This window comes from Lampris incognitus, chromosome 7 (assembly GCF_029633865.1).
Source record: "Lampris incognitus isolate fLamInc1 chromosome 7, fLamInc1.hap2, whole genome shotgun sequence".
Classification (NCBI taxonomy): Eukaryota; Metazoa; Chordata; class Actinopteri; order Lampriformes; family Lampridae; genus Lampris; species Lampris incognitus.
The window spans coordinates 16,634,110-16,646,199 of NC_079217.1; the positions used below are offsets into that span (position 1 = coordinate 16,634,110).

At 43.4% G+C, this 12,090-nt stretch overlaps 1 protein-coding gene across 1 annotated transcript; it reads right to left on the minus strand.

Annotated features, from left to right (window-relative positions):
- Positions 1–522: 522 nt before the first annotated feature.
- kcnj13 (potassium inwardly rectifying channel subfamily J member 13) lies at positions 523–11,053 on the minus strand. The gene is made up of 3 exons (XM_056284073.1): positions 11,022–11,053; positions 2,215–2,776; positions 523–1,097 (listed from the first exon to the last, which is right to left on the minus strand). Exons 2-3 carry the CDS (start codon positions 2,729–2,731, stop codon positions 523–525), a joined length of 1,092 nt encoding a protein of 363 aa, XP_056140048.1. The 5' UTR covers positions 2,732–2,776; positions 11,022–11,053.
- Between the last annotated feature and the right edge of the window lie 1,037 nt (positions 11,054–12,090).

Sequence of the window (12,090 nt, forward strand, 5' to 3'; positions counted from 1 at the left end):
CTGCACTGTCTGTCAGCCTAATTAAAAAAAAAATCTCAAGGGAACTTCAGAAAGTTATGTCTGTGTCTAGAGAATCACACTGAATAACTGTAGCAGCTTAATATTGACAGTGGAATTTCATTCCATGTGATCCTTTTGTGATTGGCATTTGAGATTGGTAGTCCATAGTCTAATCCAGACCTTCTCTAGCTAGTCCATAAATGTCAGTGGAAGATATCTTTGATCCGCAACATGAATGCCCTTTTATTTGGAAGACGGAAGAGTCATTGCTTTCCATTCCTCCCTAATTGGTGCTTGGTCTCTCCATCCTTCCTCTATTCCTTCCAATCTTCTCCTCCTCTTCACTATACATCCCTCCTGTTCAGTATGCTGGCCATATCAGAGCTTCGGCTCTAATCTCTGCCACGAAAATTATTGCCCTTTTCAGTTTTAGCCCCTCAAAAACTACTCACACTCTCTCTCTCTCTCTCTCTCTCTCTCTCTCTCTCTCTCTCTCTCCCCAATGTCCCTCCTACTAAACTTCTACTCCATCCTGTCACTCCCGTCACCGTTGATCTGCACCACACAGTCCTTATCCAAATGTTCTTTTGAGTGGGCCGTATCAAAATGCTGGGCGCTCACCTTGTACCTCCCTCGGTTGTCCAGCCAAACAGCAGGAACAAAACGGCGGTCAAACTGGATCTCCTGACGGAGATAAGAGGTCCTCTTCTGGCAGGTGTCGCCCGTACCTTCCTGCGAGGCAGAAAGGAATACCACCAGCTCAAAATGGTTGGAGCTGCCCTCACACAGGACCGGGTAGAGGGGGCTGCAGCGGTCCAAAGGATGGTAGAAAGTAAGGGGGAAGATGAAGAAGGGGCAGGGACGTTGGCCCAGATGATCAAGCTGAAAGTCCAGTGAGGTCTGGTGCAGGGCCTGACCCTCGCGCTCCTCATAGAGCACAGCACTCACTTTCACATCCACCAGGGGGTGACGGAGCAAATTGGTGGCACGGAGCATGAGGCTAGTCTGGCCCTGGTGCTGGCCCACTACTGCCTGGGGGCTGAACTGGATGGCTCCTGCTCGTTTCTGAGGACGGGCAATCTTAGCCACAAATGCACCTGGATGTCAAACACATTAAGAAGTGAATAAAAATGTAATAGGATTTAACTAGAATTCATCTTTTTTTACATGACCTAATGAAAGAATTAGGGCTGTGGAGACAACATTTGTATGATGCGGTGTTGCATGAACCTGTTAAGATGCCCCTTGATTTCTGAGCCCCAGGTCAAACAAAAATGGCTATAGCTCTTTTTTCATATATATGTATAATCACAGTCTCTCAAGAAAGGTCACCCCTTGTAGTTTGTTCCTGAGGTATCAGTATTACTAAGTACTTCTGAAATGGAGTTGCAGAACTTTAAAACACAGTGTAAATTGAAATTTATCATAGCCTAAAACAGAAATTACTTGAGTGAAAATAACCTCCTTTGCCTTTGTCTCTTTAGCCTATAACCCAGTGAAGTTATTGCCAGAAGTCCTACCAGTTGCCTTTTCAAATTTGACTGTACAGGAGCAAAATATGAACCTTGTTTTTAGCCTGGATATGCATAGGTGGCTCTCTAAAATGCCAATTTTGTGCCAAATGATGTTATAGGCCATTTGGAGTGTACAAGGCAACATATTTTTCCACCTTTCATCTGGACAGCCCTGTAGGGGACCAGTGCATGTGAAAAGGTTAAGTCTCACCATGTTGTCAAGCGGCTGAAACCGTGACAACTTGAAGCTAAAACCTGTTAGTGTCTTGGTAAGGGGACATTTCCAGATGAGTACAATTCAACCCCTTATAATGAAAGTCTTGAATGGAAGTTTACTAGATAATCTATTCCCTAGCCCACATGGATTCAAATTTTTTCGACAATTGAGTTTTTTTTCTTTTTGTGAGATATTCAAGCAAATAAATGCTCTCGCAGACCGCATGAAAACAATAGCGGAAAAACATATTACCCAATCTTGGGAGTGAAGTTGTGAAAAGAAATCTTCCAGTCATTAATGTTGATTTGGATGAATAGATTCCTGAGGCAACACTTGTTGTCAAACTTTGCACCACAAGATGGAAGACAGTGGAGCCCTTCCTGTTTGCCAACTTATCGTAATTTTTAGTTTCAAGTTTGTACCCAGCTGAATGTTATTTAAAGCAAAGCCTGAAACAATGACATGTGGCGACAAATATCGTACCTGTAATGAATGCCTCAAGCATGAGCCCCAGGAGCATCTGCACAGCCAGGAGTGCAATGGCGCTGGGGCAGTCTCCACTAGGGAACATGGTGCCATAGCCAATGGTCAACTGTGTCTCTAAGGAGAAGGAAAAGGCGGCAGTGAAGCTTGTAATGTGCTTGACGCACACCACGTGGCCTGCGGGGGGCGCGTCATGATCCTGCACAGCCAGGTCCCCGTTGACATGCGCCAGCAGGTACCACAGGCAGGCAAAGAGCAACCAGTGGGCCAGGAAAGAGGTGCAGAAGGCCAGCAGGACCCATCGCCAACGCAGCCCCACCACAGCTCCCCACAGATCCTGCAGCATCAGCAGCCAGGCCCGGGCCGAGGCCCATGGCCATAATCCCGCTGGGGGGTTGGGTACACGTAAGGCGCAGTGGCCATCTTTATTGACCAGGCGTTGGCGGGTAGGCAATGATAGGAGGGGGGATGAGGAGTCCTTTCCGGCCAGGTCATTGCTGTTGGATTTGGTTGTCATGGTTACAGGGGGATCTCAAGACAGGCAGGTCAAGGAAAGGATAGTCTAGAAATAGAGTGGGGAAGACAAAAAAAACACATGGGGACATTTAACAAGAAAATGGACTGATTTGGTTGCACAATTAAGATACAGCATGCCGCGGACCATACACAGCCCCAAATCTAGATTCCAAGTTTGAGCTCTGTCCATTGGATCAAAATGTGCCTCATCTCAATAGGTCCGGCGTGTTTCGAGGCACTCTGACCACCAGATGTATGCGAAGGCACTCTCGACAGCCCCGAACAGCCAGACAGCTAGAGTCTTGTCCTTTCCAAAGTTTCTATTTCTATGTCAATATTGTTGCCAGGAGATTAGAGCAGAGCCCAGTGGGGAATCTGTCTGTGTAACACAGCGACATGCAGAGTAGGAATGTGTCTTTCATCTGTGGGGCGCTTTAGACGCACTGCACTGCGCTGCACTGCACTACATGTCTTTCAGCTTGTCTTGTTCAACAATGACAGTATATGTTAAAAAAAATTATGTTAAAAATGTTTTAATGTGTGCAAAATTTGCAGTCACAGTTATAATTTTGACTCTAAAGTCTGAGTAGTGCAGACACAGGAGAGAAGGAAACTGAACCTGCACACAAATGTAAACTGTGTATAATGCATGGGGGGATCTTGAAATATATAGCACTATGTCTGATTGCAGTTGTTTATTTATTTATGTACGTATGTATTTATTTATTTATTGGGTTCAGTGAGAATACAGTAATGCTACATCATGCTTTTCATGGTCTGACAAACCTATAGAGTTTTAGACACCTCTTTCTTCTTCCTTAAAGTGTTAAACTAAAGTGTTTAACAAGGAAGAGGGATTAGCAGTTTGGGGGACTACATGCAGCGCTACTCCGAATAAGTCTCCGAGTCAAATTCAAGCTAATGTAAACATACAAAGGGAAATAACTCAGCATGTAAACAGAGGAAAATAATATCTTACCCTGTGACAAAGGAAAAAAGAAAAAAAAAACAACAACACATGGACATCATCTCTGAAGCAGGATAAATGCAAGAATATTCAAGCAAGATTTGCATTTTCTTTTCTAAATAGGGGGAAAAGGTCTTTCGGATCGACTCTTACAAAGAATCCCTTGCCCGTCAATTCAATGAGTTCTCTAACATGGCTGGAGAGGCTCCTCTCACACAAGCTCCTCTCACAACTGAAGTAGTGCGAGGGTAATGCATAGTGTAGGGTAAGTGTCTTTTTAGCTTGGTAAGAAGTATCTCTTTGTCTTTATGTCAGGGGATACCACCAGCCTGGATACTATCAGCAACGTTGTCACATGAGGGCCATGCGCTGGGCCGGGGCTGTTGCAGCAAGGAGCTTTATTATACTGGGTTTTACTGTAGCACTAAATTTCCCTGAGCCCTCCTTTTCGTCTTAGAGGTCATCTCCCCGTATGATGTCTCATATAATTGACCAACATGAACATGCTAACAAACACCAATATGTCTGGCTCCTTTTAGGATCCATCCCATGGGCTATTGGGTATAATTATATATGCCGTCATAACCAGAGCCCTGCCTACATTGTCTTATAATGATTATCTCTGCATAATGATGGAAACTTCACCATTTGACCCGTAATGACTTATGCTACCAACTGAGCGAGTTGTTAAAAACGTGCCTTTGTTGTTAAAGTGAGGACTCAAAGGAATACTTTGATTTCCATCTCTAAATACTTCTGTAATATACTATATATAATGTAATATACATCTGTAATATGTGTATGTAGTATTACCGTTGCTGTAATATTCCCTCTTCATCCCAGTTTTACATGTCCTAGTGTGAAACAAATTGTTTTTGATGGAACTAAAATCTAACATGTTTCATAATTTTAAACATCTTTGCAGAAAAAAAAAAATCAAGTGTCTTAAGCTTCAGTGGGCATTGTGTCAAGGCATGCTTCCCACTGCATCCAGATATTACTGCTGTACTGCAGGTCGTGTAGTTAAAAGGCTGTGATGGCTAATGTCTGTGACTGACATATCATTATAAAAGAAGTCTGTACAGAACTGCCTTGTTGAAATAACACGTTGCACCGCAAACACATTTTTAAGGGCTGTAAATTCTCAAATGACTAGTTCATCTCCAAAATTTGATGACCGGAAAATGTTGGCACCTACTTGCCATCATGTTAGAGCCTTTAAAAACACCTTTAGTGCCCATCTGCAACGATACATCACATGCACGCATCATCCTCGTACGAATGCCAAGTTTGCCAAGCAGGTTCCTCCGCAAACGCTCCCGTTCCTACTCACCTGGAGCAGCAATATGGTCTACAGGATTGTCCTCTCCGCTGTGACCTTTTCCCCTGCACACTGGTCTGAGGGCGGGCAAGGGGTCGGGGGGGCTCTAAGAGAGATGGAAAGTTGCCACCAGTTCCTTGGGGACAAGAGGATGGGGGGTAAATCCCAGAGGACTCCCGAGGGAAAGAGGAGGAAGAAAAAGTCTCACCCCAGGAACTTTTCAGCTTGGGAGCCTGACTAAGTGCCGTGCCTCGCTTCTTCACTCTGCAGCTCCTAGTTCCAGCCAGAGGATGATTCGATTGGTCACATTACCCTGCATGTAGCCTATTAGTGTTCCCGGAAGGCCAAAGAAAGGGGGAGGGGAGAAAAGAACAACACCTTGTCACAGTTCATTGAAAGAGCTGCTTGTATGTTGGCATCCTGCAGCTGATCGAAGAAAATGAGTACGGGAATAAGGAGGTGTGTGTGCACGGACACGTGTTTTCATACATCTCGGTTAGTTCATGCGCTTCCTCTCCTAAATGATAACAACAAAGCAATACGTGGGATGGGATTATTTCCCATCGAAATTACCCTTTCTCCCAGATGTGCAATCCAGATGGTTATTCAGACTTTATCCACTGAGATTTTTTTTTTTTGCAGCAAAACCTGACCTACTGTCAAAACAAACTGCACAGCATGAAAACATTTTTAAAAACACATGCTGTCAAACACTGAAGTTGCTCAGTTATGTCTGTAGGAGATAATTAAAATTTTATACATTTTCAAAACGACCATAACCTTCATTAACATGTTGCACCTACTGTGAGCAACACATTATCCAGAAGTAAAGGGTTTTGTTGTTTTACCTAAATCTAGCATGAAAGAGTTTTGTTGATGCCCTACTGTGAAATCATATGGTCTATAGTAGGCCTATAGACATGAGCGTCCTGGGGTCTTTATATGGCCCTATTTGATTTTCTACTGGCCCGCAACTCCTCTGCTCAAATTGCCTCTCCCCACCATTATCGCCAGAATAATGTGCCATTTGTGTGTGTCTCTCATCTCCTCCAGTCCACACAAGGAAAATTCACCCACTTGTCCGGAGAATGCTATTAAAAGATTGAAACTGCTCACACGTGGGTTTACTCACATACTTTAGGACAATAGCATGACGAGGATGATGACTTTTGTGGAGAGCACTGGTGTCTCTTGTGTTAAACCCGCCCCTGCACAGGTCTGTAGCTATCGCCGCTGCACGAGCTCACAATCTGATGACTTTGTGCGTGTATTTTAATCCATACATAATTCTTATCGGTTTTACGTTTAGTCAGTACCTATGCATTCACACGTGCACGTCATATGCGCGTTCATAACTGTGCTTCAGAGAGTGAGAATAGGGCTGACACAGGCCGCCGGACGAACTCAGATTGAGAAATCATCTGCATAGTCACTTGGTCTTAGAATTGTTTTCCTTCGTTTCAAGTTCTTCTGATTGCTTGAATGAAACATCTTGACGAATATCTATGATGTCTTTGTTAAAGTGAGCAGACAAACAAATAAGCATGCAAAGTTCTTTCGATGAAGGTGGTCACTATCTAAACTTTTGCACAACCAGAAGTATAATGAAGGGGTGTGTGTTGGGGGTGGGTAATTTGACCTAACCCCAAAGAGACAAACGGTCCAAAAAAGTCTAGCCAAAGTGTATTCAATGAAACCAAACAGCACTTACCTTAGGAACAAAATAAGCTCATAGCCACTCCTAAATGAAGCTCTTAATGCGAGTTCAAGCAAGAGGATGAGTTTTCATTCCAATTTTCTTTACTCACCTGATCTCCGCCTCTCTTCTGTAATCCAATTATCACCACTCCGTTATGTGCACAGGCTTTTTCTGTCACACCACGGTCTGCTTGCTGGATAGTATTTAAATTTTCCGACCTCACACGTCTCTTTGCTGTCATTGCAAACTACGCTGCTCAGCCCTCCAACACCAGTGTCAAGGTCCTGTCCATAGCTCCCCCCAAGGGGCTGCAGCCTCCGCATCCCATTTCATTTATAGGGCCTTACATCCTGTAAATTGTCAGCAGGTCAGCACCAAAGTTCCTTTAAATGTCCTAATAAATGTTGATTTATTATTTTTTTTTGCATTACTTTTGTGGGTGTCTTTCCTAATTGAAATGATGTTTTTGAAACTTGAAATAGCCACTGCTGATAATCCTTCCACGGATATACAGGTTTTAGGATTCTGTGAAATATAGCGTACTCATAGCTGTTGTCGGCCAAAGGCCAGCTTGCATAAGGTATCCTGTGCTCAGAATAGAAGGTCCACTTTCGGGAAAAAAAGACCCACCCCTTTAAGTACTCTGACTACAGCCCTGTAATGTCAATTGAATCAATGTTTCTATTGTTTTCTGCCCTGTCCTGTAGACTAGTGTGGAAATGAGTCTTTCTTACTAACTCTCCCCCCTACGCAGCACATGATAATATGTGAGAATGTGGAGCATTCTTTGAAGGTTTGACGGGGCGTCGTGCCTCTGCCACTGTAACTTCGTTCTCTCTCATTAGTCTGAGGAGCGGGAGAAAGGCAGCGAATCAAACACTAACAGGTCATTCACCTGCTGCTCGGAAATGTGTCGCCCTTTCACTTTTCATTTTTTCCATTGACCCCACCTAAATCTCTCTCTCTCTCTCTCTCTCTCCTCTCTCCTCTCCTTCTATCTCTCTCTCTCTCTCTTCCTCCTCTCTCCTCTCTCTCTCTCTCTCTCTCTCTCTCTCTCTCTCTCTCTCTGTCTGCCTTGCACTCTCTCTCTCTCTCTCTCTCTCTCTCTCTCTCTCTCTCTCTCTCTCTCTCTCTCTCTCTCTCTCTCAGCGTCACACACACACACACACGCACACACAAAACTGTACATATGTACATCGTCTCTCATTATCCTTTTTTTTTCTTGTTGTTTTTCTTATATATCTGGACTTATTGGCTTAAAGCCTTTTGGAAAGGCAAGTTTATTTGCATAGCAAATTTCATACACAGTGATGTTTCAAAGTGCTCTCATAAGGCATAAAAATACACCGAATAAGAGGTGCAGATAAGAGAAAAAAGAAATTGGGCTAAAGCCCCAAGTGTTTTTTCTACAGCCCTTGCTCTTTTTTCCCCCTTGGCTCTTTTTTTTTTAACCAATAAAAATAACTGTGCAAACACAAGTTTATCATAGTGACATTTGTCTTGTAAATTCACAAGTGTTCTGCATCCTGCCCCACCTGCATTCATGCATTAAACTTTTGGAGAGGAAATTGGAGAAGGAGATTGATGATGCAACATTTGCCTCATGGAGCGGACCGCGAACACAACAGGCTCAGGCTCAGGCTCACAGTACCGCTAGTATTGTTTGTAAGCCAGGTAAGGCAATAGCCCAAGAACGTGGCTAGCGGACGTCAGCAGTCGAGCTCAATTTAGCACAGCTTACAGAGAGGTTGTACTGTTTGCTTGACAAGGTTTCCTGCCCTGACTTACTTTGTTACCTTTATTTTTGCAGCAAACGTTGAAAAGGAAAAGTGACAAGAGGGAAGGGTCCGTAGCTTTTATTCCTAATAGAAAAGCATGTTCTGATATTTAATGACTGGCATCATCATCATCATCATCATCATCATCATCATCCAGATTGACTTTAGTTACTTAGCATCATCTCCTGGTTTTACAGGTGTGCTGTTGCTGCTATCATAATTTAAGGCAGGCAAAGACCAAGAAGGGCAGACAGGGGACATGGGCAGGCGAAACAGATCGGTAAGAGAAGACCCCTTCTTTAGCGAAAAAGTGAAAGGTGTAGATGTGAACATTGAAACCAGTATTTAGAGGAGGGCTAACTTGAAAAGGCAATGCTCTCTCTCGCTCCCTCTATCTCTTTGTGACTCTCTCTCTCTCTCTCTCTCTGACTCTCTTTGTGACTCTCTCTGACTCTCTCTGTGACTGATTCTCTGTGACTCTCTCTGTGACTCTCTGTGACTCTCTTGCTCTGACTCTCTATGTGACTCTGATTCTCTGTGACTCTCTTGCTCTGACTCTCTATGTGACTCTGATTCTCTGTGACTCTGTGATTCTCTGTGACTCTCTGTGACTCTCTCTCTGACTGACTGTCTCTCCCTGTGGACTCTCTCTCTGTGACTCCCTCCCTCTGACTTTCTCTCTGTGACTCTCTCTCTCTCTCTCTCTCTCTCTATCTCTCTTCTCCTCTCGTCTCTCTCTCCTCTCGTCTACTCTCTCTCTCTCTCTCTCTCTCCTCTCATCTCTCTCTCTCTCTCTCCCTCTCTCACTCTCTCTCCTCATCTCATCTCTCTCTCTCTCTCTCTATGACCCTCTCTCCTCTCCTTGCTCCATTCTGTTGAAAGTTCAGAGCTGTCATTATTAACTGTGGCTAAAAACACAGGAAAATGTGGGCAAAAGCATTTCGCAATAAAACTATATGCAAAATAATTTCTACAAATGTGAATAATTATATCAAACTTTGGGTAACTTCTACCAGATCAACCCTTGTGATGATTAGCGTAGCATCTCAGGAGGAGCCTATCGGACGGTAATATTTCCAAGTCTGCCCTAACAGGCACTTGGAGATGTATACAGGAGAGATGTACTGTTTTGAGAATAATGATTAAATGTGTCACGAATTACATAAACGTCCCACACATGTACCATCCATCGTGGGATGCATGAGAAATGCCTGCATTTGCAAGGGGGGCTTATGGGTTAAACATTAAATTAGAGGAGGACTGGAAACGAGTCCGGCACAGGACTTAACCCACAGTCTAGGCAAGACTTTTGATGTCAAGTTTCAAGATTCCAGAAGCTTTATCGCCTGTCACAATGTAACAGAAATTCTTCTTTGACATGGCTCATACAACAGACAAGACAACAGATGGCAACAAGGCTTAAAAAAAATCGGCCACTGACGATGGAGAAAGATTAAAAGATCAGTTAAAAAGACAAGGTATTTAGCTATTGGTGGAATTTATAAAGTGCTTATTTTGATTTATTTAGGGTGCGTCGGGGAATGAAGGAATTTTTGTAGATATTTTTCTTGGCCAGGGGGCTCTGCAACGGTGGCCCCAATGGGAGAAACTGAGAGAATTGGTGGAGGGGGTGAAAGAGGGTCCTGTGTGACGAGAGTGGCTTTCTTAATAACTTGCCGGGTGTCCAACTTAGGTAGTGGAGGTGGCATTGGGCTGTTGTCTTAATGGGCTGAATGGTGATGTGGTGAGGTTTCCAGATGGGGTCATGGTGCTCAGGCCCTTATGTTGGCAGTATCTAGTTATGGCCCTGGCCCCAGAAGAACAGGCGCTGCTGTCTGAACTGAATAAAAACCAGTGACGAAGTGTGGCTATTTTCATTTTTTTCTTTTGGTCAGTGTTTTTATTGGAAAAAGCAAACAATTATACTATGATAAAAGGAAATAATGCACGTTGGATAATCCACCAGTGCTCGTGTAGCACAGTGCCACAGCTGTTACACGAGATAATAAAATGCTTACGGTATTTTTCATTATCAAGACAAACAATCAAGGTTTATGTTTCTTATAGCTCAATTTGAATTAATTTTTAAAAAAAAATCCTTGTTGACACATGCGTTTACAAAATTGCACAACAGAAACTTTTAGGATCCCAAATCAAATTATAGCCTCCCAAAACTCAATTTGAAAAACTTGACAATGTGTACCCATTTTACTGGTTTTGGCCTAGTAATGCTGTCTTCAGAGGAGCTATGATCAGAAACCACAGTTGGAAATGCGTATGCGTGTGTGTGTGTGTGTGTGTGTGTGTGTGTGTGTGTGTGTGTGTGTGTGTGTGTGTGTGTGTGTGTGTATTACACACACACACACACACACACACATATACACACACACATATATATGAATAGATTTTTCAAAAGCTGGATCCAGAACTGCCCAAGAGGGATTCAGAACAATTAAACAAATAAAATATGACACAACTGAAGACAACTTGTATCTTATGGACATCGGTGATATGTGTAACTCTTACCAATTCGGAGTTCAAACTGTGCTGCATTTCATTGGCGGATTCTGCAGCTCACTCAACGGAGGCGCCGAGCGTTGCGTTGTTGTATTAGCCACAATTGAACACAAGGGGGCAGTAGTTCACAATGTGAATCACCCGACAGTGCAACAGTGTCCCTGGAAGGAGGGGCTGCCTCTTCTCCACTAACCTGCCAAAATAGCAGAATATAATCCCTGGGTAGGTTTAGCCAACTATCCCCTGTTGTTTCCACACATTGCGTCTTCCCTGTCTCCCTTTCCTTTCCTTTCCTTTCCTTCATAATCTAATCTTACGCTCCTCTCTCATTGTTTACTAAAGTCGTAATATGTGTGGCTTTTCTTCAGTTGCTTTCAAAAGGAAATACCAATCCTCCCAGAGGCTTAAATAGTTTAAGAAGAGCAAACTGTAAATTCGTCCACCTCTAAACTAATATGGAGTTCTGTGGCACAGTGTTGTGGGAGGTACATAGGCTACTGCTGTCAAGTGTCAGTGTTTTATGTTTGGGAAATAACCTAATGCGAGAAATATTTGGCAGAGGACGCAATATTCAGTGAGCTTTTTTTTTCCCCTTAAAGTTTTGGATGTGATGGACCAATAGCAAGGCTAAAATATGATAGACAGTTGCGCGCAGAAACGTGGCATCCAGTAGTAGGAAAAGCATTTTGCTTCTCAAAACATTGACAGCCGAATAGCAAACAAACAAACCAAAAGTTGGTCTAAACCAAAGCAAATAGGAAGGCTGCTTTGTTTATCAGGATTATACGTCAGATGAGAACAAAACCTAACATTTTCTTGTGTGCTTCATCTGCTAAACTTGAGTGCCCTTTGGGCAGCATTAGCATTAACTGGTGAAGGCCTTGAGACTGTAATCATGGCTTACCTCAGGACACCCCGTTTTTCTATGCCTGGGTAGAACAAACATATTGTGAGTTTTTTTCCTAACTATTCATTCATTCATTCATTCATTCATTATCCAAACCGCTCATCCTGCTCTCAGGGTCGCGGGATGCTGGAGCCTATCCCAGAAGTCATTGGGCGACAGGTGGGGAGACAC